This window comes from Camellia sinensis, chromosome 5 (assembly GCF_055761805.1).
Source record: "Camellia sinensis isolate YWXY chromosome 5, ASM5576180v1, whole genome shotgun sequence".
Classification (NCBI taxonomy): Eukaryota; Viridiplantae; Streptophyta; class Magnoliopsida; order Ericales; family Theaceae; genus Camellia; species Camellia sinensis.
Window position 1 is genome coordinate 181,027,053 of NC_138965.1, and position 24,849 is coordinate 181,051,901.

General features: G+C 33.6%; 1 protein-coding gene and 1 long non-coding RNA gene across 3 annotated transcripts; both read left to right on the forward strand.

Moving 5' to 3' along the window:
• Nucleotides 1–11,615: 11,615 nt before the first annotated feature.
• LOC114315249 (loganic acid O-methyltransferase) lies at nucleotides 11,616–16,575 on the forward strand. 2 transcript variants are annotated; one of them, XM_082870579.1, is made up of 4 exons: nucleotides 11,626–11,758; nucleotides 11,975–12,138; nucleotides 14,735–15,394; nucleotides 16,114–16,575. In XM_082870579.1, exons 2-4 carry the CDS (start codon nucleotides 12,094–12,096, stop codon nucleotides 16,453–16,455), a joined length of 1,047 nt encoding a protein of 348 aa, XP_082726705.1. In that variant the 5' UTR covers nucleotides 11,626–11,758; nucleotides 11,975–12,093; the 3' UTR covers nucleotides 16,456–16,575. The 2 variants fall into 2 exon arrangements, with proteins under 2 accessions (XP_028117640.1, XP_082726705.1); XM_028261839.2 differs by lacking the exon at nucleotides 11,975–12,138 and having other exon boundaries at nucleotides 11,616–11,758.
• Nucleotides 16,576–18,670: 2,095 nt separating this feature from the next.
• Nucleotides 18,671–21,441, forward strand: LOC145791021 (uncharacterized). The gene is made up of 3 exons (XR_014330639.1): nucleotides 18,671–18,802; nucleotides 19,642–20,505; nucleotides 20,849–21,441. It is a non-coding gene; the product is annotated as an uncharacterized LOC145791021 (long non-coding RNA).
• The last annotated feature ends 3,408 nt before the right edge of the window (nucleotides 21,442–24,849 follow it).

Sequence of the window (24,849 nt, forward strand, 5' to 3'; positions counted from 1 at the left end):
CTATCTCAAAGAGGGAACACTGCCTGAGAGCCCGAGGGACATTGCACACCTCAAGAGGAGAGCGAGGCGGTACTTTCTTGATCAGGATAAGCTTTACAGAAGAAGTATTGAGGACACTCCCCTGAGGTGTCTCTCCAAGGAGGAGTCAGATCTAGTCCTCGGAAGAGCTCACGAGATTGAACATCAAGGAGGGGCACGGCTGTTCGAGTAGCTTATACACCTTGGGTATTACTGGCCGACCATGGAGTCAGATGCATCCCATCACGTGAAGAGGTGCCAGACTTGTCAGAAATATGGAAATTTGATCCATGCTCCAGCCGTAGACCTGCATAGTATCCGAACGCCATGGCTGTTCCATACCTGGGCTTTTGATCTGATAGGGCCCATCTCCACATCTTCTAAGGGGTACAAGTGGATTCTCGTAGCCACAGAATTGAGTACAAAGTGGGTCGAAGCAATTCCTCTGAAGAACGCTACGGGGCCTGCAGTCGCGAACTTCATCAAGGAGAATATCATTTGCCGGTTTGGAGTACCAAACACCATCCTCTCGGATAACGGCACTCCCTTCATAAACAAATATGTGAAGAGCCTCCTAGAGACTTACCAAGTGAAGCATCACAAATCCACACCCTACTATCCAAAAGGGAACGGGCAAGCGGAAGCCACAAACAAGACACTGATAAGGATTCTGAGCAAGATGATGGATGAGTTCGGGGGGACTTGGCCCGACCAGTTGATAGTAGCCCTATGGGCGTATCGCACTTCAAAGAGAAAGCCAACTCAAGCAACTCCTTACTCCCTTGTGTATGGGTCCGAGGCAGTGTTACCTATAGAGTTGGAAACGCCATCTGCTCGAATGGCTCTCGCCTCGGGTATGGTATTGGAGCCTCGAACCACCAGATTGGAAGCATTAGAGGAAAAGCATGACAGAGCTGCAAAAGTCATGGAAAGGTATCATGAGTCCATCGCCCGAGCCTATAACCAGACTGTGGTACCAAGGAAGTTTGAAGAAGGTGATCTAGTATAGAAGATTGTAGACCCAGTCATGCAAGGACAACCTTTGCCCAAGTTTTCTCCAAAATGGGAAGGGCCCTACAAGGTGGTCCAGGCGAGCTCAAGCGGGTACTACAAGCTTGTAAGGGTTGAAGATGGCTTCCGAACTGGCCCGCTCAATGCAAAGTTTATCAAGCATTACTACCCATAGTTGGACTCATCTATGTTGAAATTCATTTTCTTACTTCGTCTAAAAGTTGTATTTCCCTTACGTTATGAAGAAGCTGGTTTTCTCTATGGTGTACGTTTTATCCCATCACTTGCAGTGAATCTATTATACTTTTGTCAAGAAAGTTGAAGAACTAATGAGAATATTTCAGCTTTTATAAACATGTGCGTATGATTGTTCTTTCCATTGTATCATTCGAAATAAATATTTTATCAAGTAGAATGAGAAAACAATGCAAAAATAGCCAAACAGCAAAAATTTTATCATTTCATTGCATTGTCCTAGATATAACATTTTTATCGAAAGGGACAAGAAAGCAATAAAAAGAAAAAAAAAAAAAAGTTTGTACCAAGTTGTAAATATATTTTTATATATATATACTTACCCACAGATTTGAGGAAGCAGAATTAAGGCAGCAATGATCAAGAAAGAGATGAATGATAGTGGAAACTGAAGCTGAACCGTGCTAGGCCGAACCACACACGACGCGTTGAGAGGGCGACGCGTGTGAGTGGCGTTGGACAATCCGAAGTCAACAGAGTGAGCAACCACGCACGTTACGTTGAATGGGTAACGACATGGTCAGCACTGGATGGTTGAAGATGAAGACAACGGGGATGTCGCAGAGGAAGTCGGCAACCACACACGTCACGTTGAGTGAGGCAACGTGCGTGGTCTGCATGGAGTAGTTGAAGCCAATGGCGGAGTACCAGCAGAGAGAAGCTAACAGTGATTGGCGATGCAGTAGCAGCGGGTTGAAACCAACAATGTACACACGGCTTCAATAGCAGATTGAATTTGGACCTGCAATAGTAATCAACGTACACACGGCTTCAGTCTCTAACCTGTTAAAAGAAGAATGTGTGTCATTGGAATCATAAATTCTGATATATGTATATACAAAACTACCACAAAATATATGTATATACAAGAGGAAGAGAAAGCCACAGTTAAGGGGGGTGATATCCGAGGCCGATGTTGGAAATATAAGCTGAAATCAGAGAGGCTTTACAGACTGTAATCAACAAGACTGGGCTAGGCTTGGCAGGACCACACACGTTGCGTTGAGTGGGCGAACGTGCGTGGTCGGCGTCGGACAAATTGAAGCCGGAAGCAACGCTGGTACCACAGAAGAGTCAGCAACCACACACGTTGCGTTGAGAGGGCGAACGTGTGTGGTGTGCGTTGGAACCGTTGAAGTCAACAGTGATCAGAGCTGGAACAGGACTTCTGAGGGAGAGCCTTCCGAGGGACAACTCTTGCTCTCATTAGTGCGGGTCCGAAGAATAGCCGTTGATTTCATCAATACGAGCTCCGAGGATCTTTCTTTTCAAAGTAGAGTGGACTCTTACTCGAACTCCCGAGGGATAGCCTTTGCTTCCATTAGCTGCCGAAGTAGAAGTGCACATCCACTCGGACTTCCGAGGGACAGCCTCGTTTCTGCTCGGACTTTTAAAGGACAACCTTACTTCTGCTCGGACTTCTGAGAGACAGTCTTTACTTCTGTTAGTGTAAGCTTGGTAGACTCGGTTATCTTCCAGAGGAATCTTTCTTGCCAAAGTAGGGTGTGTGCTACTTTCGGACTCCTGAGGGACAGTCTTGCTTCTGTTCGGACTTCCGAGGAACAGCCCTTGCTCTCATTAGTGCGGGTTCTAAGGGCCCCGAGGTCGTGGATTTCAATCAAGAATTCATTTGCCTGAAATAGCAAAGCCAACAAATGAGATGAGCAATATCAATTTCATATCCTGATTCAGGCCTTATCGGAATAGGGCAACATCAACAAATAATAATGATCTATTTAAGGTACAACAATTTTATTCCTCTGAGCGAGTTCTTGAAAATGCAACAATCAAGGCTTTATCTATTCAGGTCGATTCCTCTAAAGCCAACGTAAAGCAACAATGTTCGAACAAAAGCCCGGCATCAACTATTTATTTCCTGAGCATCCACTGGATCAACAACAAACAATGATATTCGGCTCTATTTCTTTTACAATGACATTTTTTATTCTCCCAAGCAAAGGTTCACGAAATTCAAGAATTGAGAGTTCATTTGCCGAGTATACAGTATTCAACAAATTCATCCCCTCGGATATCAAATTCAAAGGTTATAATATGCAAACAATGCTTTATCATTCCCAAATCAACAAAACAGTGTTATGAGTACTTCCAATAGCAACAATGAATTAGTGTAGATAGGCAAGATTGCAAAAAAAAAAAGAAAAAAAAAAAAAAAAAGCCGAAGTAAAGTCCGAAGTTGAAGAGAGTGATACGATGCCGAGCTGAAATCGACACAGGTTGTAATTACCAAGAAACGACACCGGAACAGGCAAATGAGGAGATCAGAAGAACCTGTGGTGAGACCATGGGTCACGAAGCACGCAGCGTGGGTTAAGAGCCACGCGCACAGGTCAGATGCGAGAAAGAACCAGCGGCCACGGTGGGTCAGCCAAGAACGAACCGGTCCGGCAATGATGCATGTGAGCAGTGGTTTGAATCTCGTTGTTGACAGTGCCACGAGTTGCGACGCGAACAAGCGACGGAGTAGCTGGGCAGACCGACGCCGCGTTGAAAGGGCGGCGTGGTCGGCGTTGGCCAGATCACAGTTGAAGACAATGGGTCTGCAGCGAAGTTGCTGCAGCGAAAAATGAGCAAACATGGTGGTCTCTGGTTTGTAGAAACAGAGCCTCCTTGAAGAAGATGGAATCTAACTTGGGTCTCTCCGTTCAAAGAGAGAGATAGTGCTGAAATAGTGATTTTTGCAATAATAAAGACAAATTTTATTTGGTCTAAAAAAGGGTATGATTCTAAAATCCCTAAGATATTTTGGTGATACATAGAGAGAGGGGGCCGAGAAACGTGGGCTTTATTTTTATCTGGAGCCAATAAAAAAAAGGTGTGATGCTTGGCATATTCTTTCAAATATACTGAATATATATATATATATATATATATAAATGGATGCCTTTGATTTGGACTTATGGAATTAAAAAAAAGGTCAGCTTTTGTGATTTGTTTATTTTCAAGGAAAAGGATTATTATTATTATATTCTTTGGCAATTTAGTTGGTGCTGTATGAATTACATGTCTAAGTTGGTTTGGTGGAGCATTATACGATTCAAGTTTAGATTTTCTTTTCCAAAAAAAAAAAAAAAAAAAAGTCTACAAACAAAAAAAAAAAAAGAAGAAAAAAAAAATAGAGATATTTATTTATTTATTTTTATTATTTTAATATTACTTGTTGATTTTATCTGTAAATTACGGTGAATCCTCAACTTTATTCTTAGACTTTGTCAAGACCAAATATTTCTGAAGACATAATGCGAAGCATGGTTGACAAGGTGAAATTATGCATGTCCGAGAAAATTACAATTTCTCATACACGCAAGGGGCAAATGTAAGAGGGGCTAATTTGAGCCCACTAAATTATTTAGGCCCAATAGCCCAAGATTGGTGGGCCCGAATTTATTGCAAGTCCAAGAATCGGTGGGCCCAGATTTATTGCCATCAAACGGGCTGAATCGCTCTAAGCCTCGAAAGGGTTCGGATCCACGAACTTAGAGACTTACTCGGGCCCGGACTCGAAAGGGTATTGAGCAAGCCTAGAGATCCGAGGCACTCGGACTCGAAAGGGTTCGGATCCACGAACTTAGGGACTTACTCGAGTCCGGATTCAAAAAGGTATTGAGCAAGCCTAGAGATCCGAGGCACTCGGACTCGAAAGGGTTTGGATCCACGAACCTAGAGGTCCGAAGCACTTGGCTTCGAACGGATTCAAACGCAATCTAGAAGTCGCTCCGTTAATGAGTCCCAGAACACTTGCGGGCTCGGAGCTTTCCGGGATCTACGTACCAGAACCATGGGCGTAATGGAGTCCGAACAAAGGACCTGATCCTGAGGACGGTGAGTGGAGATAAATTCACTCTTCGGTTAAACTAGCCTATACTTGGGTCGAGGTGGCACGACCCCGGGGGGTCCATGAGACTCGGCAATATTTTGCGGCAGGACGTCCTCTGGGACTACCCCTGACCCTTTGGGATGATTGGGGATCATTGGTTAGGTGTGGCTAAGAAGAAGGGTTCGCCGAGGGATTGATCTCCTCTTCGGGGTTTTCTCATCCTCGGAGAAGTCACCTCCTCGGAGAGGTCACCTCCTCGGACAAGGTGGTTAGAGAGAATATCCCCCATGTGCCTTGCACATGGGCTCCATCCTACATCATGAGGTGCCTATAAATAGCACCCACCCATAGCTTTACAAGGGATGGATTTTGGAGATTTTTAACTCTTGGGAAAGAACTAATTTCCCTTCTCCATTATCAACCTTGAGAGTGAAAGTGGGAGATCCATGGGAGAGCCTTGCCATTATTCTATTCTCTAGCCATTTTGCCTTCTTCTTCACCCAATCTCTTATCTCCATCATCTCCTTTGTTGTTGTGTTCCTAAGTTGAGATTATTGAAGAATCTAAGCCTCTCATCATATTCTAGAGAATTCGATCTTCGAATTTTCCAACTCTTTTCTTGAACCCTCTCCTACAAGCTGTAAGAGGTGAGTTTTTCTTCTATATATTATTGTATTAAAACTCATGTCTAGGTTTAATAAGAGTTGTGTTACATGTATTGATTTATTTCCATTATTTGTTGTTTTAGTTAAAAAAATACATGTCGAATACATTCTCTCCTTCATTCTTCTTAAATTTTCTTGAGAAAATCACAAGATATGTAACGTTCATGCCTAAAATTATATGTTTGAGTTAGATGGTTGTTTTCAGATTAAAACCCCCAAGAGTATGTTTGTTTTGAGGGATTATTTCATAGGATTGGACTATTAATCCATCCGTACTAATAGTCTATTGTTTGGTTCAATTTTTTTGCTTCAAATTAATAGTCCCTTTGGACTATTAGTCCCTCATATAAGGGATTATTGTATCCTAGGGGAGAGGTGGGATTATTTTCATGGGAATGGTATCCTATGGGATTAATGTGTGAAATGTCCATTTTACCTCATGTTATTACTTAATAAACAATTAGAAAATGGTAAAATAGTCTTTTAAACATTTAAAAATTATTTTTTTTAATGTTGTTAATTTAAATTATTTAAATTTAATTAATAATAATAAATTAAAAATTATGGCCTTATAATTTTTTTAGTGTTGTTAATTTAAAATTATATATTAAATAAAAATATAAATTATAAATTTAATTTAATTAAAAATAATAAATTAAAAATTATGGCCTTATAAATTAAATTTTTTTAGTGTTGTTAAAAAATTAAATTTGTATATTAAATAAAATTATTTTTTCAGTGTTGTTAATTTAAAATTATATATTAAATAAAAAATATAAATTATAAATTTAATTTAATTGAAAATAATAAATTAAAAATTATGGCCTTATAAATTAAAAAAAAATTTAGTGTTGTTAAATTATAAATTATAGATTACAATTTTAAAATTATATATTAAATAAAAATTATAAATTGCAAGGGTAAAATAGCCTTTTGAACATTTATCATAAAACAGCCTTAGCTTGGTCAGACTTGGAACCTCGAGGTGAGGCACAATGGTTGGCTTGGCAAAAAGGGAGTTAACCCGACGCTCTTAGCATCGATCCGATGCCTGAACACCTATATATAAATATAAACAGTGAGCTAAAGCCCAGTGAATAACAACTGTGTAAAGAGGTTAAGAATGAATGTCTTTTCAATAATTAAACAGTCATATCAGTCATTTAGAAACCATAGCAGTTATATGTGGTACATCCAATCGCAAAACAGTACAGTAGGTCTTAACAAACCGAACAGTCATTTGATGGCCATCATAACAGTAAATAGTAGTGGTTCCAAACATGGAAACCGACAGAGATCTCTGTGACAGTAGCAGTAACAGTACAGTAACAGTAAGTTGCTAAAGATGCCACGAATACCGTTTACAAATAGGACAAACATTCGTTCATTAAACAATAACATTTCAATAAATAGAACAGTTGATCATTCAGAAAATATTCATAATTGAACATATCTTTACAACATTGTTACTCACAGAGCACTGGGCTACAGATAGGCTAGTGCGCGTCCTCGGATGCCAACCCTATAGTTACAGAACGAACACACACTAAGTTATACACATGGGTTTAATAACTTAACCCCTAACTTGACTCGGTGTGGTTCTACATCAATATCCTCCTTAAGATGCCTTAAACATGCCCTAGGAATGCCTAGGATGGAAAGAGGATGCAAAGAGGCACTTGAAAACACTTTTCAAAATTTGCTGAAACAGAGGTCCACGCTCGAGCGTAGCTTTCTACGCTCGAGCGGACATGCAGACAAAGGAGCTCCGCTCGAGCGTGACATCCCTCACTCGAGCAGACTGTAAACTTCATGAAAAGTACTGGATGCATGCAATTCACGCTCGATGGACGCTCGACCTCCGCTCGAGTGTGAGACTCAGGTCCTCGCTCGAGCGTGAACTCTCTCGCTCGAGCGTACTGCAAAACACACAAACTTCTAGGTATACGCATTTCACGCTCGAGCGTAACTCTCGCCGCTCGAGCGGAATGCATGTACTCAGGGTTCGCGCTGGAGCATGAAAGTCCCTGCTCGAGTGTGGGTCAAATTTCTGAAAAATCCAGATTGACCTCCAAACATGAAACTCAACATTCAACCATCCAAAACTCATTTTTCTGCGCCAAATCTTTGGAAAACACTTGGTAACCCATAACACAACATGTTTCAAACATCAATTTTGTAAAATCAAGCCCAAAGGTAAACCAATTGAACACCAATTTCAAATAAATTTCAAGAACAAGATGTACATTTAACATGTATGTGTTCAATTGAATTCAAAACTACTAACACATGACCAAATGCAAGTTTTAGCTCGAGAACAAGATGAATTCATGGACAACAACTAGAAAATGGACATGCATGTGGAAATTCATGAAGAATAACCTCAAAATTCAAGAATATGTACATGCATGCATGAATTAAGCCTCAAATGTACAATAATCCCATGAACCATGCAAGAACAACTCAAATGTACAAATGAGAGGATGAAATCTCTACCTTAAGACTTGAATTCAAGGTATACAAACTCATTTATGCAATCTCTCTTCAATTTCTTCTAGTTCCCAAGCTAAATTTGATGAACTCAAGTTTTCTCTTAACTCTTCCTCTCTTGCTCACGGTTTTGGCCTCAAGAAGATGAACAAATTGACATATAATCAAGTCTCAAGATGATTTATGAAAGTGACCCACTAATGGCATTTGGGTAATTTACTTGAACTAATGTGATTTATATTATTTAATCCAATTTAATCATTTCAAATCAAATTTAAGTTAAAACTACCATAAAATCACATAAATTCTAATTAACATAAAATACCAATCGATTTCTGATTCGGTCGCCGATAGGACCTTCAATTCGCAATTCAAAGATAAAACATGAACAGATCATTTAATGACTAACAGATAGAAATGCATTTAAAACAGTATCCACTCGCAATCAATTCGGAATCTCGGTCAAATCAGTAACTTATCATTCTCAGTCGCAGTTTAGCATTAATCAGAGGTGAGGGTTGTCACAATTTGGAGCATTATAAAAGCAGTAAAGGAGCAAGGGAGAGGGATATCAACTACAACAACATAACAATTTAGTTCTTAAACTTAGGAGTAGTTTCAATTGTAATTTAGGACTAGTTCGTTTGATTGTAACTTCTACTTTTTTTTAGTGAACTTCAATAATTTCAATCTGAAATTACTTCTGTTTATTCAAATCTACTTTGTTACCATCTGTTGATATAAAAAGTGTGTCCTTTCTGCTTGTTTACTTTGTTACCATTGATCCAAAGAAGTCCTCATTTTTTTGAGGCATTCGAACCAAAACCACAATTGCCTGATTGTTCATGTTTAAATTGTTCAGTTTGAATTATTGCTTGGTTGTTGTTGATCGAACCCTAGAATATTTTTCACTAAGAATATTTTAATTAAATATTTTTTAAAAAATATATAATTTAATCTTGATAATTTTTGGACGATCCATCAAGTTGATTTTTATTTTTATTTTTATTTTTTTTGCACCAAAAATTTGTTTCACAATTGTATTATATAATTAGTACAAATTGAAAATATACCTACAATAAGCAACATTGTGTGCAGTAGAAAGGAAAAAAAAATTATAAAAAAAAAATATTTAAGTGTCTATGTGATTGTAAAATTTTAAAGTTTCGACAAACAGCATAAAGAAAAATAGGGTAAATTACATTTGGCATTCTTGTGCTTTGCACTAAATTTCACTTTAGTCCCTACACCTGAAATCATAACAGTCAACCCCCTGCACTTCTAGTGAAATCCTACTTTGGTCCCTACACATGAAATTGTGACAATCAATCCCTTGTACTTTTAGTCAAGAACTTTGGTCCTTATACAAGTGTCAATGTCTCATTTCTATTACTTAATTGTTTAAATCTTTAACATAATCTAATCACGTAATAAGAATGTAACTATGGCATGAAGGTAAAAAACAAAAATCATCTACATTTTTTACCAATACACACTTTATCTCAAAATTTACATCAAAATATGACTGTATTAGGCTAAAACAAAACACAAATTATGAACAATTAAGAAGAAGAACTAGGTTTTGCATAAATTTAAATTATGAAACTCTATTTTTCACAGTAACACAGTTTTTGTTTATTCATCTTTTTCTCTCTTTGATTTCATTGTCGCATTTTTTTTTTAATTTCAAAAGCTCTACTTTCTTACCTTTTTTGTCTCAATTCTTACCATACGAATATATATATACTAGCCTATCACCCATGCTATGCATGAGATAATTATAAATATTTAGATTTTTTTTAATATATAAATTATGTTTTTTAAGATTTTTTATAAAAATAATTTAACAATCTTATTACTAACCATAGTGTATGAGAGAAGTTAAAAAGGGTACTGCAGTAACTATACACAGATTGTGTCTATAATTATTTGTATAGGGGATTTTAAATGCTAATCATGGGGTTTTGACAAAATCAATAAATGCAAGCATATGAAAAGACATGTGGGTTGAAAAAAGTTAATACATGCTGATCAAGGGATTTTGATCAAATCAATAAATGCTGAGTTTTTTTTTAATAAAAAATTTAGAAAATTCAGATTGGGATATTGAAACTCCCACAGGCCTTGGGGGTTAAAAACCCCTTTTTACTTTATATATAGTATAGATATATATATATATATATATATAATTATACAACTCTCATGTGCTTATCACGTAAGACAAAGTGTATTGGTGGGAAACACTGATAATTTTCCTCACTTATTCTCATTTCGTAATTACATTTTTGTCACATGACTAGATTTTGTTAAAAAAATTTTAAAAAAATAACAGAAGTGAGACATTGACATTTATGTAAGAACCAAAGTGGGATTTGAGAAAAAGTGCATGGAGTTAACTGTCACGATTCCATGTGTAAGAACCAAAGTAAAATTTAAACAGAAATACAAAGAATTAATTGTCATAATTTCATGTATATGTGCCAAAGTGATATTTAGTGCAAAATATAAGAATGCAAATTGTAATTTACCCAGAAAAATAATTACAGATTTGAAAGTCCAACACATCATTATTGCAACACGTAAGTGCGGTCCAACCTTACAATACACATATATTTTTTATAATTAAATTATTTTTAGTTATTAAAAAAAATACATGACAAAAGAAAAATCATAATTAAATATCACTTAAAATAACAATCACAATAAATTGTAACTGACATTTCATAAACAAATCATAACCGATAGTCATAGTTAAACACTATTTGAGTAACTAAAAGCATTTTTTATCGTAATCACTAAAAATCACAAGAGATTATAACTAATAGAATAATGAGTCATAACCAACATTATAATAAATCATAATCAAATAAATATTACAAATATTATAACTGGACATATGATACCCAACAACACCTTGTATAAACATATCAAAAATGGTATGGACAATGACATATTTGCTTAAATTTTTCTTAAGAGTGATATAGGGTGAATATTGAATCCACATATAAAATGAATTGGAGCCATTGATATAAAATACCGGATGACTTTTGAATTTTTATGTTTGAATCTGTTATATTACTCATAAATATATTCCACCGTTTCAAAATATTAGTTCTTTTTCAAAAATTACGGACTAAAATAATATGAATTTCTTATTTTGCTTTTCTTTTAAATTTATTAACAACACAAAAAGTATAATTATGACAATTAATATTCTTAAAAAAAATACTATAAAAAGATAATTTTAAAAAATTAATATTTTTAAAATGTAATAATTATACTATTAAAAAAAATTTTAAATTTTCCAAAAAAAAAAAGACTTATTTTAAGACGGTGGAGCATTGACAAACTGTCTATAAAGCAAAAGACTCCCAACCCAACAAACCCAAACTGAGAAAGAGAGAGAAAGATGAGCAGCAACCTTGAGTTACCAATGAGTGGTGGAGATGGCGCCAACAGCTACTCCAAAAATTCTCGATATCAGGTACTTATTTTATTTTATATATATCTCTTTGGTTGAATAATAATAATCAAATCATTATTGTGAAAATTTTCACCCGAAACCAAAGATGTAAGGACATTCACAGAGCTGTTAGTGTACATATTAGTGTCAATCTATAAATTTTAACTAGTGAAAGATGTTATTTTCAACTCCAATAGAGTTGTTAAGGAGTTGGCTAAATTCAAAAAATAGTTTCAGATGTTATTTTGCTCGCCGCAGTCAACAGTGGTTCTAGCCATCAACGGAGGGAGGGAGAGAGAGAAGACAGAGAGAGAGTAAAGTGGTGATGGGATCCACCCACTGCAGTGACTTCACGGATGATAAGGGAAAGAGAGAGAGGAGAGGAGAGAGAAAGTGAGAGAGTAAGAAAAAGTTACCAATGTTTACTTTTTTTTATTATCATCTTTTTATTTAAATATCACTTAACACACTGCTTAACACATTCATTGCATCACTACCCATTCTTTAAAATTAACAAACTTTTAACATTAACACATTTTTTTTATTTCACTTTTATTACTTTTTGTCATATAACACACTTTAACAAATAATTTTAATCATCCCATTGTGGTTGCTCCAATGAAATAAATTTCATTACAAGATTCTCTTAAAATATATTAATGTACATATATATATATATATATATATCATGCTCTGTTTATTTAGCTCCCCTTGTTAATGATGGTTTGAGTTTGGGAGAGGCCTTGTGTTTTTGATAAAAATTGATATATGTAAAAATTTTCATGAAGATTTATCAAATTAGATTCATATTAATGATTTTTTTGTGTGAGAACAAAGATTAGTATGAATCTCAACCAAAACTTGCAACACCAATTAAAATGACATATGACTCCATAAAATACTAAACTTGCAACATCAACGGTCCTCCTAGTTTCTTCAAAATTTTAGTTTAGTACTCGTACTTAAATTTCATCAATTTGGTTCTTCAACTTTTTGATTTGTTCCAATTCGATCCTTAAAACATTTTGAAGGTTTTGTCTATTATACTCTTGCCCCTTAAGTTTCTTAAGTTTCGTTGTATCGTGAAATATATATATTTTTTTGTTATCAAAATTTGTAATTACAATTATTGATTTATAATTTTAACAAGAGTCTTGTTTATTATTATATTTATTTTAGGTTGACTATACTTCCAAATGCGGACTAATTTATTAATAAATCTTGTAAAACTCCTTTTTGGAATTCTACATATGCCTTTTCTAAGGTTATTTACACCTTAATGCTAACAAGTTACTATGGATTGTCCAACATGCAACAGATAAAAGAAAATTTTAATCTATTTAACTAATTTTCTAAACGATTGAATCTATGATTCACTAGTGGTAATATGTGCTATGCACGGAAAATTAGACTATATACCTTTTGTGTGATAAATAAATTATTCTAATTTTGAATTATGTTTTAATAGCAGCAAGTCATGATATTAGGTCATCCTAGTAGATGTTAACCATAATTAATCCACAAAAAAAATTTCACAATAAAACTTGATATCCATAAAAAAATTTTAATCATAAAGATTGTTGAAATAATAGTATCACAATCACTTGATAACATAAATAACTTGTATCAAGTTATAATATCATGCAGAAAACAAAAAAAAAAAAAAAAACAAAGTATTAAAAGAAAGAAATTCTATAAACTCAGAAAAGTTATCATAAATTGACTTAAACTTTTAAATCATTGGTTTATATTATTATTGTGGGACAAAATTATGAATAAATCTTAATTTTTAATTATAATTTCTAAGTAGTTTTTAAAAAAATTTAATCTAAGTTTGTTACCCTACTCAAAAAAAACTTCTCAAATAAATCATTATTTGATTTTGTTAAAAAAACAAAAAAACAAAAACAAAGTATTAAAAAAGAGAAATTCTATAAATTCAAAAAAGTTATCATAAATTTGCTTAGACTTGTAAATCGGTGGTTTGTATTATTATTGTGGAACCAAATTATGAATAAATCTTAATTTTTAATTATAATTTCTAAGTAGTTTTTTAAAAAATTTAATCTAACTTTGTTACTATGCTCATAAAAAAAACTTCTCAAATAAATCATTAATTAATCATATTAGCAACTCTCCATCTTTGATTTCCTCTATCAATGACACATGCATATAAATCCTTCTTCACAATCATTTTCTCCATGGCTTGAATAATATAGTTCCTACAACATTTAAAAAGCTTAAATCAAGATAAGAATTTTGTAAGATTATAAAAATTATATAAGAAAATAGTTTTAATCCATTTTATTTATTAAAAAAATGATGACAATATTTGAATTGTTCTTGAACAAATATAATAAATGATGGCTTTAATCATTATATGCTAAAAAAAAAAAAATTATATATGTTACTCAATGAAAAAATGATCGAATTAATGCAACTAAAGTCATAAATTATTTCATTTTTTTTAAAATCAATTTTTTAATCTTTATCTTTATCTTATCTGTAGGTCATGAAATTATTTTTTATAAGTTATTTGTCAATTTTTATAAGTTCATTTATGGGAAGAAATTTTAAATTATCTATAAGTTATAAAATTAATTTTTTTAAAATAAATTATTTAATTTCTATCTTTATCTGTAGACCATGAAATTAATTTTTATAAATTATTTATCAATTTTTATATGTTTATCTATTTGGAGGAATTTTAAAATTCAAATCTTTATCTATAAACCATGAAATTAATTTTCATTTTAATTAATCAAACAAATAGAAAATGGAGGAAAATAGAAAACATGAAAGATAATCAAAGAGGGTTGAAAACATGAAAGACAATCAAAGAGGGTTGCATGTAGGAAAGAGAGAATTTTAAAATTATGAGAATTTAGGAATAAATCTTAATTAAGATTATATCTTAATTCAAATTAAATATTTTGAATCCTTTTTTAGAGTGATGACGACAACAATAATGTATACAAATTTGGTCTATTTTTGCAGGATGAAGCCATAAATCTTGTAAAGGAAATGATCATAGAGGCAATTGCCAAGAAGTTTGACATAACAAGCCTTAGTTTTAGTTCAAGCACCATTCAAATTGCAGATTTGGGTTGTTCTGTTGGGCCAAACACTTTCAAGGCTATGAAAAGTATCGTGGAAGCCATTAAATGGAAATACCATTCAAAAAATCTCACAACTGATATGCCTGAATTTCAGTTGTTTTTCAATGATCATGCTTCCAATGATTTCAACACCCTTTTCACTACTCTGCCTCCTGATAGGCAATACTTTGCTGCTGGAGTGCCAGGCTCTTTCTACGGTCGATTATTCCCCAAGTCCTCTATCCATTTGATGTATTCCTCTTTTGCACTCCATTGGCTCTCTAAGGTACCAGAAGAGTTGTTGGACAATGGCTCTCTTGCTTGGAACAAGGGAAAGATTCATTATACAAGTGCCTCGAAAGAAATCGCTAATGTTTATGCAACTCAATTTGCAAAGGACATGGATACCTTTTTCAATGCTAGAGCTGATGAGATTATAGTTGGAGGAATGATGATATTGATCATCCTAGGTCTCGCTGATGGCGTTCATTATTCTCAGGACCCACGTCGGCCGTTTTTTGATGCTTTCAACCAGAGTCTCCTTGATATGGTGAAATTGGTGAGTCAAAATTAAGTATTATTCAATAAAGGAAGCTAATGTTTGGACAAGTAGTCTGAACATATACTTAGGATCATATAGAGAATTGAACCAAAAATGTGTTCTACTTTTTTCTTTATTTTAGTTTCTCTAATTTTGAACTCAATTGGAATAAATAAATAAATAAATTATGACTTCCCTTCTTGTTCTACTAAATTCGTAAGAATATTTCTGAATCAAAATGCATAATGAATCTTTATATCTTTCTTAAATCACTTCAACATATAAGAGTTTTAAAAACCAAATTTTTTAGTCTCTAAAAGTAAAAATTTTGTTACAAAAGACATTTAGAGATCAATTTCTATCGTCATAAGGATAGTCGCTAAAAGGTTTTCGCGAAAAGTAAAAAATGGGGCTTCTAGCAATAAAATTTTGAAAATGTCACTAATAAATATACTTTTAGCGACAAAATAATTTGATCTCAAAATGGTTTATTTTTTGTGACAAAATTTGGTTCCAAAAGATAATAATTCATCTCTAATGTCCAATTTTGGTTGCTAAAAATATAATAATAATACTTTTCGCAATAAAAATATTTGATCTCTAAAAACTAATTTTGTCCTTAAATTTTGGTTTCTAAAATTTTGTAGTGAATTTGTTGTTCTATTTTAATGTTACTCGAGTGAGATTAAGAGAGTGGACCTCTAAGGCCAAGACATTAATGGTAATCTTTGTGGCAGGGAATGATCAATGAAGATGAAGTGGACTCCTTCAATTTGCCTTTGTATATTACTACCTCTCCCAAAGAGATGACAAAGCTAGTGGAAAGAAATGGGTGTTTCAGCATAGAGAGAATGGAGGTAAGTGATACCGGGCCAAAGAATGATGGACCACCTAATTTGCCAGCAATACTAATGCACTATAGAGTTATCTTAGAAGGAATTTTCACCAAACACTTTGGGAGTAAGATCTTCGATGAATTGTTCGAACGAACTCTTAATAAATTCGCGGAGATTTCCTCTATGATGGAATCAAGCTGCGTGAAAGGAACCCAACTATTTTTGGTTTTAAAGCGTAAATGATTTGAGTTCATGTTGCCTTCGCCTTATCATAATGAGAAATCTATGGCATGCACCCTTTAAAAAGGTGCACATCGTAAGAAAATTATGATCTTTTATGATAAAAGTTATGATTATTTATGAGGTATGTTGTGACGTTTTGTGGTAAAGTTATGAATAATGAATTTATGATGTATATCCTAAAGTTAGGGATGCTAATGTTATGACACTTTGTAATTTTTGTAATGACATTTTATATTGAAAGAAAGTTATATTTTTATAGTAAAAAAGTTATGACATTTTGTGTTTAAGTTATGAAATTTTGTAAAAACGTTATGAAAGGCATACCATATGCACATTTTTTAGAGTGCACATTCGAGCATCTTCTCATAATGAAAGGGACGATTCGAACTTTTAAATAATGTAATAGAGGCTTTATTAACTTTGATAATTATAACAAAACCCTCATAATATTCTTATCACTTCATCTTAACTTGCATGCACTGATTCTTATGTGGATTTGAGACTTGAGAGACAGATGATATTTTAGTTAGTATATTGCATTTTGATAATTTAGAATCATTTTAATTGTTTAAGAATTGCACTACATTGACAACTTCAATTTTATTCGGGACTGATTCATCTGTACATGTTATTCTAAGGTTAATAGAGTATATTAAGTTAATTTTAAAAGTCATTCTAGTGAATTAAGGATTTTAGTGTATAAATGTCTTGATTTACATGCACCAAGGCCCGATTCAATTTAAAATTTGAGAGGTGAACTCTCCAGGCTTGGTATATAATATTTAAAATTATTCTGAAAATTTGAGAATTTAATTGTACGGAAAAAGATTTAAAATTGTATTATTTTCACTCAAAAATTGGGATTGACTTTTGGGACTAAAAGCCCTAGGAGGTAAAATTACATCTTTACCCCCACTTTAATGGCTGATTGTACTCCCACTCTCGCCTAGCCAATTCTTACTTTTTTCATAGGAAAAATTATTGATTGGTCCAAGGCACCATGTGGCTATATCCCTAACTAATCACAAATCACCACATCCCTCTATATTTCCCAATCACCTAATATAAAATCGTAAATTCTACATCCTCCACTAATTATAGTGCATATAAAACACCACGTGACGCTGTTCTTGGACCAACCAATAAATTCTTCCTTTGTAGCTATTAGTAAAAATTATGCTAGGCCTTAATCGACAGTGACCAAGCAATAATTTAAACAAAACAATTTAAATAAGAACAATCAAGCAACTGTGGAATTAGTTCGAATGCCTCAAAAGGATGAGGATTTCTCTGGAACAACTAAAAAAAACAAAATAAACAGAGTAAACAAAGAATAATTTCAGAATGAAACTACTAAAGTTCACTAAGTTACAAGTACAATTTTATAGAAAAAAAACTACTCCTAAGTTCAAAAGTTAAGTGTTGTTGAGTTGTTGATGCCCTTTCTCTCTACAAACTTTCAGCTTTTATACTTTCACTTGAAACTCTAGCACATGATCCCACCTTCCTTGAAATTTGCTGGCCAATCTTTCCCTAACTGCTACAACTGCTTCTTTATCTTTCTCTAGCACTTCACACAGACTTGCCACATGTCCCCCATTATCTCTAGCACTACCTTCGACAGAGGGGACCATTTTATTAAAACCCATAACTACTTGCAATCTCCTTTGCTTCTTTGAACTTTTATATTTGTCCCAACTTTACTTTTAAACCTCCAGCCACATCATCACCCAATTTCCCTTAACTAATGAGCATGATCAACAGAGGAAATTCCTATTAACATCAACATCTCCTAGAAATTAGCTCATGATCTCCAATAAAGCTTGCAACTGCTCCACAATCTTAGCCCATGACACGCTCTTGTTGTATTGCACACGTGACTACCATTTCCTTGCCACATAATCCTCTGATTAATACGCACCCCAACTACGACTTTGTTGCCACATGTCACAATTTGATTTGTGCACTTGTCGACAAACATTTTACAAAAACGGGTGCAAACAGTAGCCTTCACTTTTACACCATTAATTACACATCTGACATCATCATCAAAGATGTGACTCTAATTGTGAAATCCGAGTTTTAGTAATATAATTAAAATAATAAGAATTTAGTTATGGGTGATTATGTAATTTTTGTAACTTAGACAGGTAACATTTTAATTTTGGAAAATTAGGTTACTAAGTCAATTTGTGTCTTTTATATCTTGCGGCAGTGAGAGTGCGTGGGAAAGAAGAAAAAAAAAAAGATTTCATATTATTTTATTATCACGATTTCACAGAGGATTCAAGGGAAAAGTTGCGATAGGAATTAAGGGCGCAGAACAATCAAGATGTCATTAATTGAGGTAAGATTTTTCTGCACCATTGTTTATTATTTTTATATGGAGCAATAGACAGTCTAAACATTGTGGGAAAGAAAATCGGTGTGGATGCCTAAGTTTTGATGTATTGGATGTACGGTGCAACGTGTAATAGTGTAATTGTATGGGTCGTTAAAAACAGTGCAATAGTAGTTTGTGTAGGTGTAGTTTTGACAATAGAGTTTGGAATATTGGGTAAGGTGTTTGGCTATTAAATTGGAGAAATTGATTTAATATCTCTTGAATATTAAAGTATTGCTTATGGATGTGTGAAAGACATAAAAATATTAATTCACGAGCAGTACTAGAATTCTTGTAAAAATTATTATTTACAAGATTCTTGTAAAAATGTTGTCAATTGCTTTTTTTTTTTTTTTTTTTTTTGAACTAGAATTCTTATTGTTTGCCCTCATTACACCTGTTATTATTATAATTTATAATGATATTTGGGATGTGTCATGCAAAGATAACAAAATGGGCCATCAAATATGACTCTATTGAACATTTCTCAATTTGATGTGGTATTTTTTTAACTATGGAAAATGTATAAAATGAACCAATCATTCATTTCATAAAAACCATATTATCTATAATAAAATATATATATATATATATATATATTTAGATCCAAAATATCCAAACAAGGTACACAAACTACTAATGGATTAGATGAAATATCGAAGAATCCAGCGATTGAATCTATTATTCATTAAATAAGTATATCTCAATTAAGATTATATCTCAATTCAAATTAAATATTTTGAATCCTTTTTTATAGTGATGATGGTAACAATAATATACATAAATTTGGTCTATTTTTGCAGGATGAAGCCACAAATGTTGTAAAGGAAATGATCAAAGAGGCAATTGCTAAGAAGTTTGACGTACCAAGCCTTAGTTTTAGCTCAAACACCATTCGAATTGCAGATTTGGGTTGTTCTGTTGGGCCAAACACTTTCAATGCTATGAAAAATATCCTAGAAGCTATTGAATGGAAATACCATTCAAAAAATCTCACAACTGAGATGCCTGAATTTCAGTTGTTTTTCAATGATCACGCTTCCAATGATTTCAACACCCTTTTCACTACTCTGCCTGCTGATAGGTAATACTTTGCTGCTGGAGTGCCAGGCTCTTTCTACGGTCGGTTATTCCCCAAGTCCTCTATCCATTTGGGCCATGTTTGTTTGGATGGACATGAGCTTGGGATTAGACTAATAGTCCAATAAAATTATTAATCCAATGTTTGGTTAAACAATTGAAGTACGGATTAATTATTTTAAACTTGACTATTAGTTAAGATAGGATACATAATCCAATAGATTGGTAGTCCTAAGACTATTAGTCATGGGAATACTAATCCAGTCCGCCCAAACAAAGATGGCCTTGATGTATTCCTCTTTTGCACTCCATTGGCTCTCTAAGGTAGAGTTGTTGGACAATGGCTCTCTTGCTTGGAACAAGGGAAAGATTCATTATACAAGTGCCTCGAAAGAAATTGCTAATGTTTATGCAGCTCAATTTGCAAAGGACATGGATACCTTTTTCAATGCTAGAGCTGGTGAGATTATAGTCGAGGAATGATGATATTGATCATGCCAGGTCTCGCAAATGGCGTTCAATGCTCTCAGGACCCATGTTGTCCTTTTTTTATGCTTTCAACCAATCTCCTTGATATGGTGAAATTGGTAAGTCAAATTTAAGTATTATGCAATAAAGGAGGTTAATGTTTGGACTAGAAATCTGAACAAATACTTATGATCATATAGAGAATGAGGACAAATTGAAACAAAAATGTGTTCTAATTTTTGCTTGATTTTAGTTTCGCTAATTTTGAACTCAATTGGAAATAAATAAATAAATTACAACTTCCCTTCTTGTTCTACTAAATTGGTAGGAATATTTCTGAACCGAAATGTATAATGAATCTTTATATCTTTCATAAATTTGTGTCCTATTTTAATGTTACTCAAGTGAGATTAAGAGAGTGGACCTCTAAGGCCAAGACATTAATGTTAATCTTTGTGGCAGGGAATGATCAATGAAGATGAAGTGGAATCCTTTAATTTGCCTTTGTATACTGCCTCTGCCAAAGAGATGACAAAGCTAATGGAAAGAAATGGGTGTTTCAGCATAGAGAGAATGGAGGTAAGTAATATCAGGCCAAAGAATGATGGATCACCTAATTTGCCAGCAATACTAATGCACTATAGAGTTGGCTTGGAAGGAATTTTCACCAAACACTTTGGGAGTAAGATCTTCAATGAATTGCTTGAACGAACTCTTAATAAATCTGCGAAGATCTCCTCCATGTTGGAATCAAGCTGCGTGAAAGGAACCCAACTATTTTTGGTTTTAAAGCGTGCACATCGTAATAAGGAGAAATCTACGACGTGCACTTTTTAAAAAGGTGCACATCATAAGAAAGTCATGATTTTTTATGATAAAAGTTATGATTATTTGTGATGAATGTTATGACATTTTGAGGTAAAATTATGCATAATGTATTTATGGTGTGCACCCTAATGTTAGGGTTGTTAATGTTACGACACTTTGTAATTTTTGTAATGACATTTTATGTTGAAAGAAAGTTATATTTTTGTAATAAAAAAGTTATTAAGTTATAAAATTTTGTAAAAATGTTATGGGAGGCACACCATATGCACATTTTTTAGGGTGCACATCCTAGCATCTCTCTTGTAATGAAGCAGACAATTCTAACTTTTAAATAATGTAATAACTTTGATAATTATAACAAAACTCTCAGGGCATGTTTGATTGACAGGATTAAAACATGGGATTGAGATTATTAATCCGTGGGCTCAATAATCCTGTGTTTGTTTTGAAATTTTGTTTCAGGATTATTAATCCAATGGATAATGTGATGACCAGGAGTCTTGTTAAGGATTCGTTTTGTTGTATTTGGAAACTTGTTTCAAATCCTTGCTTTCATTTATTTCTATGTCGAGTTTCTCATGTTTCAGAAGATGCGAGGTTAGGTTCGGAGTGGCTTGGGTTGAGTTGAAGAGTTTCTTGGCTGGAAGGGCTGAGCCGCACGTGCGGGATGGGGGTCGCACGTGCGGGGGGTGAGGCCGCACGTGCGGGGAGCAGGGGAAATTCTGGTTGTCTACTGCATAAAAGGCAGGTGCGGCTGGAGATGCGGGGTAAGAGCGCCGCATGTGCAGGAGAACGCTCCGCACGTGCGGGTATGGATGCCGCACGTGCGGGACTCCGCTGAGTCTGAAAATTCTGTCTTTTCTCTCTTTTGGGGCTGAGTGTATATCACTTTTCCTATATCTCTCTCTCTCTGAAAACACATTCCTCTTCCTTCTCTCTACATTTCTCACCAAAAACATCACAAGATCTTTGATCTCTCCACATCCATTAGCATTTTGACCCATCATCCTTTACAAAATTTGAAGAACTAACCGAGGGCTTCATCTTGTGCAGTGGAGATAGGATTTCAACACCGTCGAATTTAGGGCTTTCATCTCTTTTCTTTCAACGAGATTGAGGTAGGGATTTTCTTAGAGTCATATATATGTTTTTGCAAGATTTGTGTTTTTTTTTGGAGCTTCCTTGATAATATTATGAAAATTTTGGTCTTTGGTTCAATGAGGATAGAAGTTGTAAGAATGGGTTTAACTTTTGACTCTTTCCAAACTATTTCTTCAAAGTTTCAACTACATTGTGTGAGAAAAGGGGCTTTGGGTGCGTTGCCTTTCAAAAAGATAAAGAGATGCCTATTTTTGTCAAAAACCTAGAAATTTGAGATTTCAAAAAGGGTTGAGAATCTATGAAACTTTTTTTTATTTACTTGTTAGTATGCCATAATGAATGAATGATTTGGGAAATTTCTTAATTGATTCTGTGTAAAATGGTAAATTTTGTTGAATATGAGAAATGATGGATTTTGGGGATGTATTGTTGAAGTTGTAAATATAGTCATGAAGTGACTAATTTGTTGAGAACACATGAAGTGTGGTAATGTTGTTACTAAAGATGAATCTTTATAGATATATAGTGATCTTGTGAAATTACATTAAAAAGGAATTGGAAATCGTTATTACCATGATTGAGTTGTGTGGATGAATTGAAAATGGGAGAGTATTGTATTGCATTGATAATTGTTGCATTGGCATTTCAATACTTTGTTTGTTATAAAGATTGAATTGGGATTTGAAACTTTGAAATATTGTATAATGAGATTTATTGAAATGTTTTGCGGTAAATACGTTGGTAAGTCCGGATAAGAGGTGTAGATGAAATTATTTTAAATTGGCCTGAGTATCCGGGGTGAAAGACCAAAAATACGCGCGGATGAGGTACTACGTGCTTTCCGGTTAACTACCGGTGAAGTGGGGATTTGGTAGTGCTAGCTATGCCTACTTGCAGACACTAATCTAGGGATTACCTGAGTCATATTTACCGCTCCCCTTGAATTAAATTGATAAATTTTGAATTGTGGAGATTTCAAGTTACCATGGAGCATGTTAGTTTTCAAAAGATGTAATGTGATTTTGCTTTAAAAATGCATAGCATGGCGTATGCATTTCAGTTTGTGAAGCTTGTATAAAATGTATATACTTTGTTAAGAATTTCTTACTGGAATTTATGCTCACACCTATGGGATTTTGGTGCAGGAAAGGATGTGGCAATTCCACCGAATTAGGACGTGGACATATTTGTTGAGAGCATATGGCTCCTCTTTTGTTGTGATGTATTTTTACTAGCCAAGGGCTATACTTGTATGGGTCTAAGAGACCATTTTTGTGTAACCGAGCTTAATCCTTAAAATTTGTAAGCCCTTGAGGGCATTTATTTATTTTTGGATTTGATGTTCTACATGCTATAGATTCATGTATTTGATATTATTGAATGTATAATTCACATGTGAAACTATTTTGTACAAGCCGAAATAATCAACGATGTAAAGGTTGAATAATTACATATTTTCTTATAATGAACGTTGGTTGACGTACTTATATGATATTATAATTTTTTTGGGGCGTTACAGATAATTAATCCAACAATTTTGTAGGACTATTAGCAATAGGGTAGGGGTGAGATTATATATCCTGAGCTAGGAAATAAAATAAAAAGACTCCTTTACCCTCGACTAAAAATTAAAACACTTATTATTTTTATATAATTTTATATTTTAGAAGGCTAAAAATAATTTTTAAAATTTTGAAAATATTTTTTGATATTTATTTTATCAAATTAGTTTATATTTTTTTAAAAAAAAAATCTAAAAAAAAAACAAACATGGCCTTTGTATTTTTATTTTGCTTTTATTTATTTATTTATAATTTTTTTCAAAACCATGTTTATGAAGAAATTTTGATAAAGTAAAGATTGTGAAGAAACTTTGATAGAGGATAAGATTAGAAAAAAAAGAAGATAAATATAGCTGTAATCTTACATTCAGATGTTTTCTTATCCAATAAAAATTAAATAAGGGACAAGGGGACAATTTATCATACTAATCTAATTAGATAGTGAATGTCACACTAATTTGATGTGATTATTAATACATTCCCTATTAATCTTGTGAATCAAATATGACCTTATACTATTCTTATCACTTTAGTTTAGACTTCCGTTAGTTAATTTTTTTAAGAAATTCATCATCTTGATTCGTGTGCATTAAGTTTCAGGTGGCCTTGAGACTTAAGAGACGAATGATATTTCAATTAATATAATGCATTTTGATAATTTAGAATCATCTTAATTGTTTAAGAATTGCACAACCTCAATTTTATCAGAGATTGATTCAGTTCAAGATTCAAGAGATTAAGTTTTCAAATTCCGTATATGTTATTCTAATGTTAATAGAGTATATTAAGTTAATTTTAAAGTCATTCTAGTGAATTAAGGATTTTAGTGTATAAATATCTTGATTTACATGTCCCAAGGCCCCGATTCAATTTAAAATTTGGGAGATGAACTCTCCAGACTTGGTACATAATATTTAAAATTATTCTGAAAATTTGAGAATTTAATTGTACAGAAAAAGATTTAAAATTGTA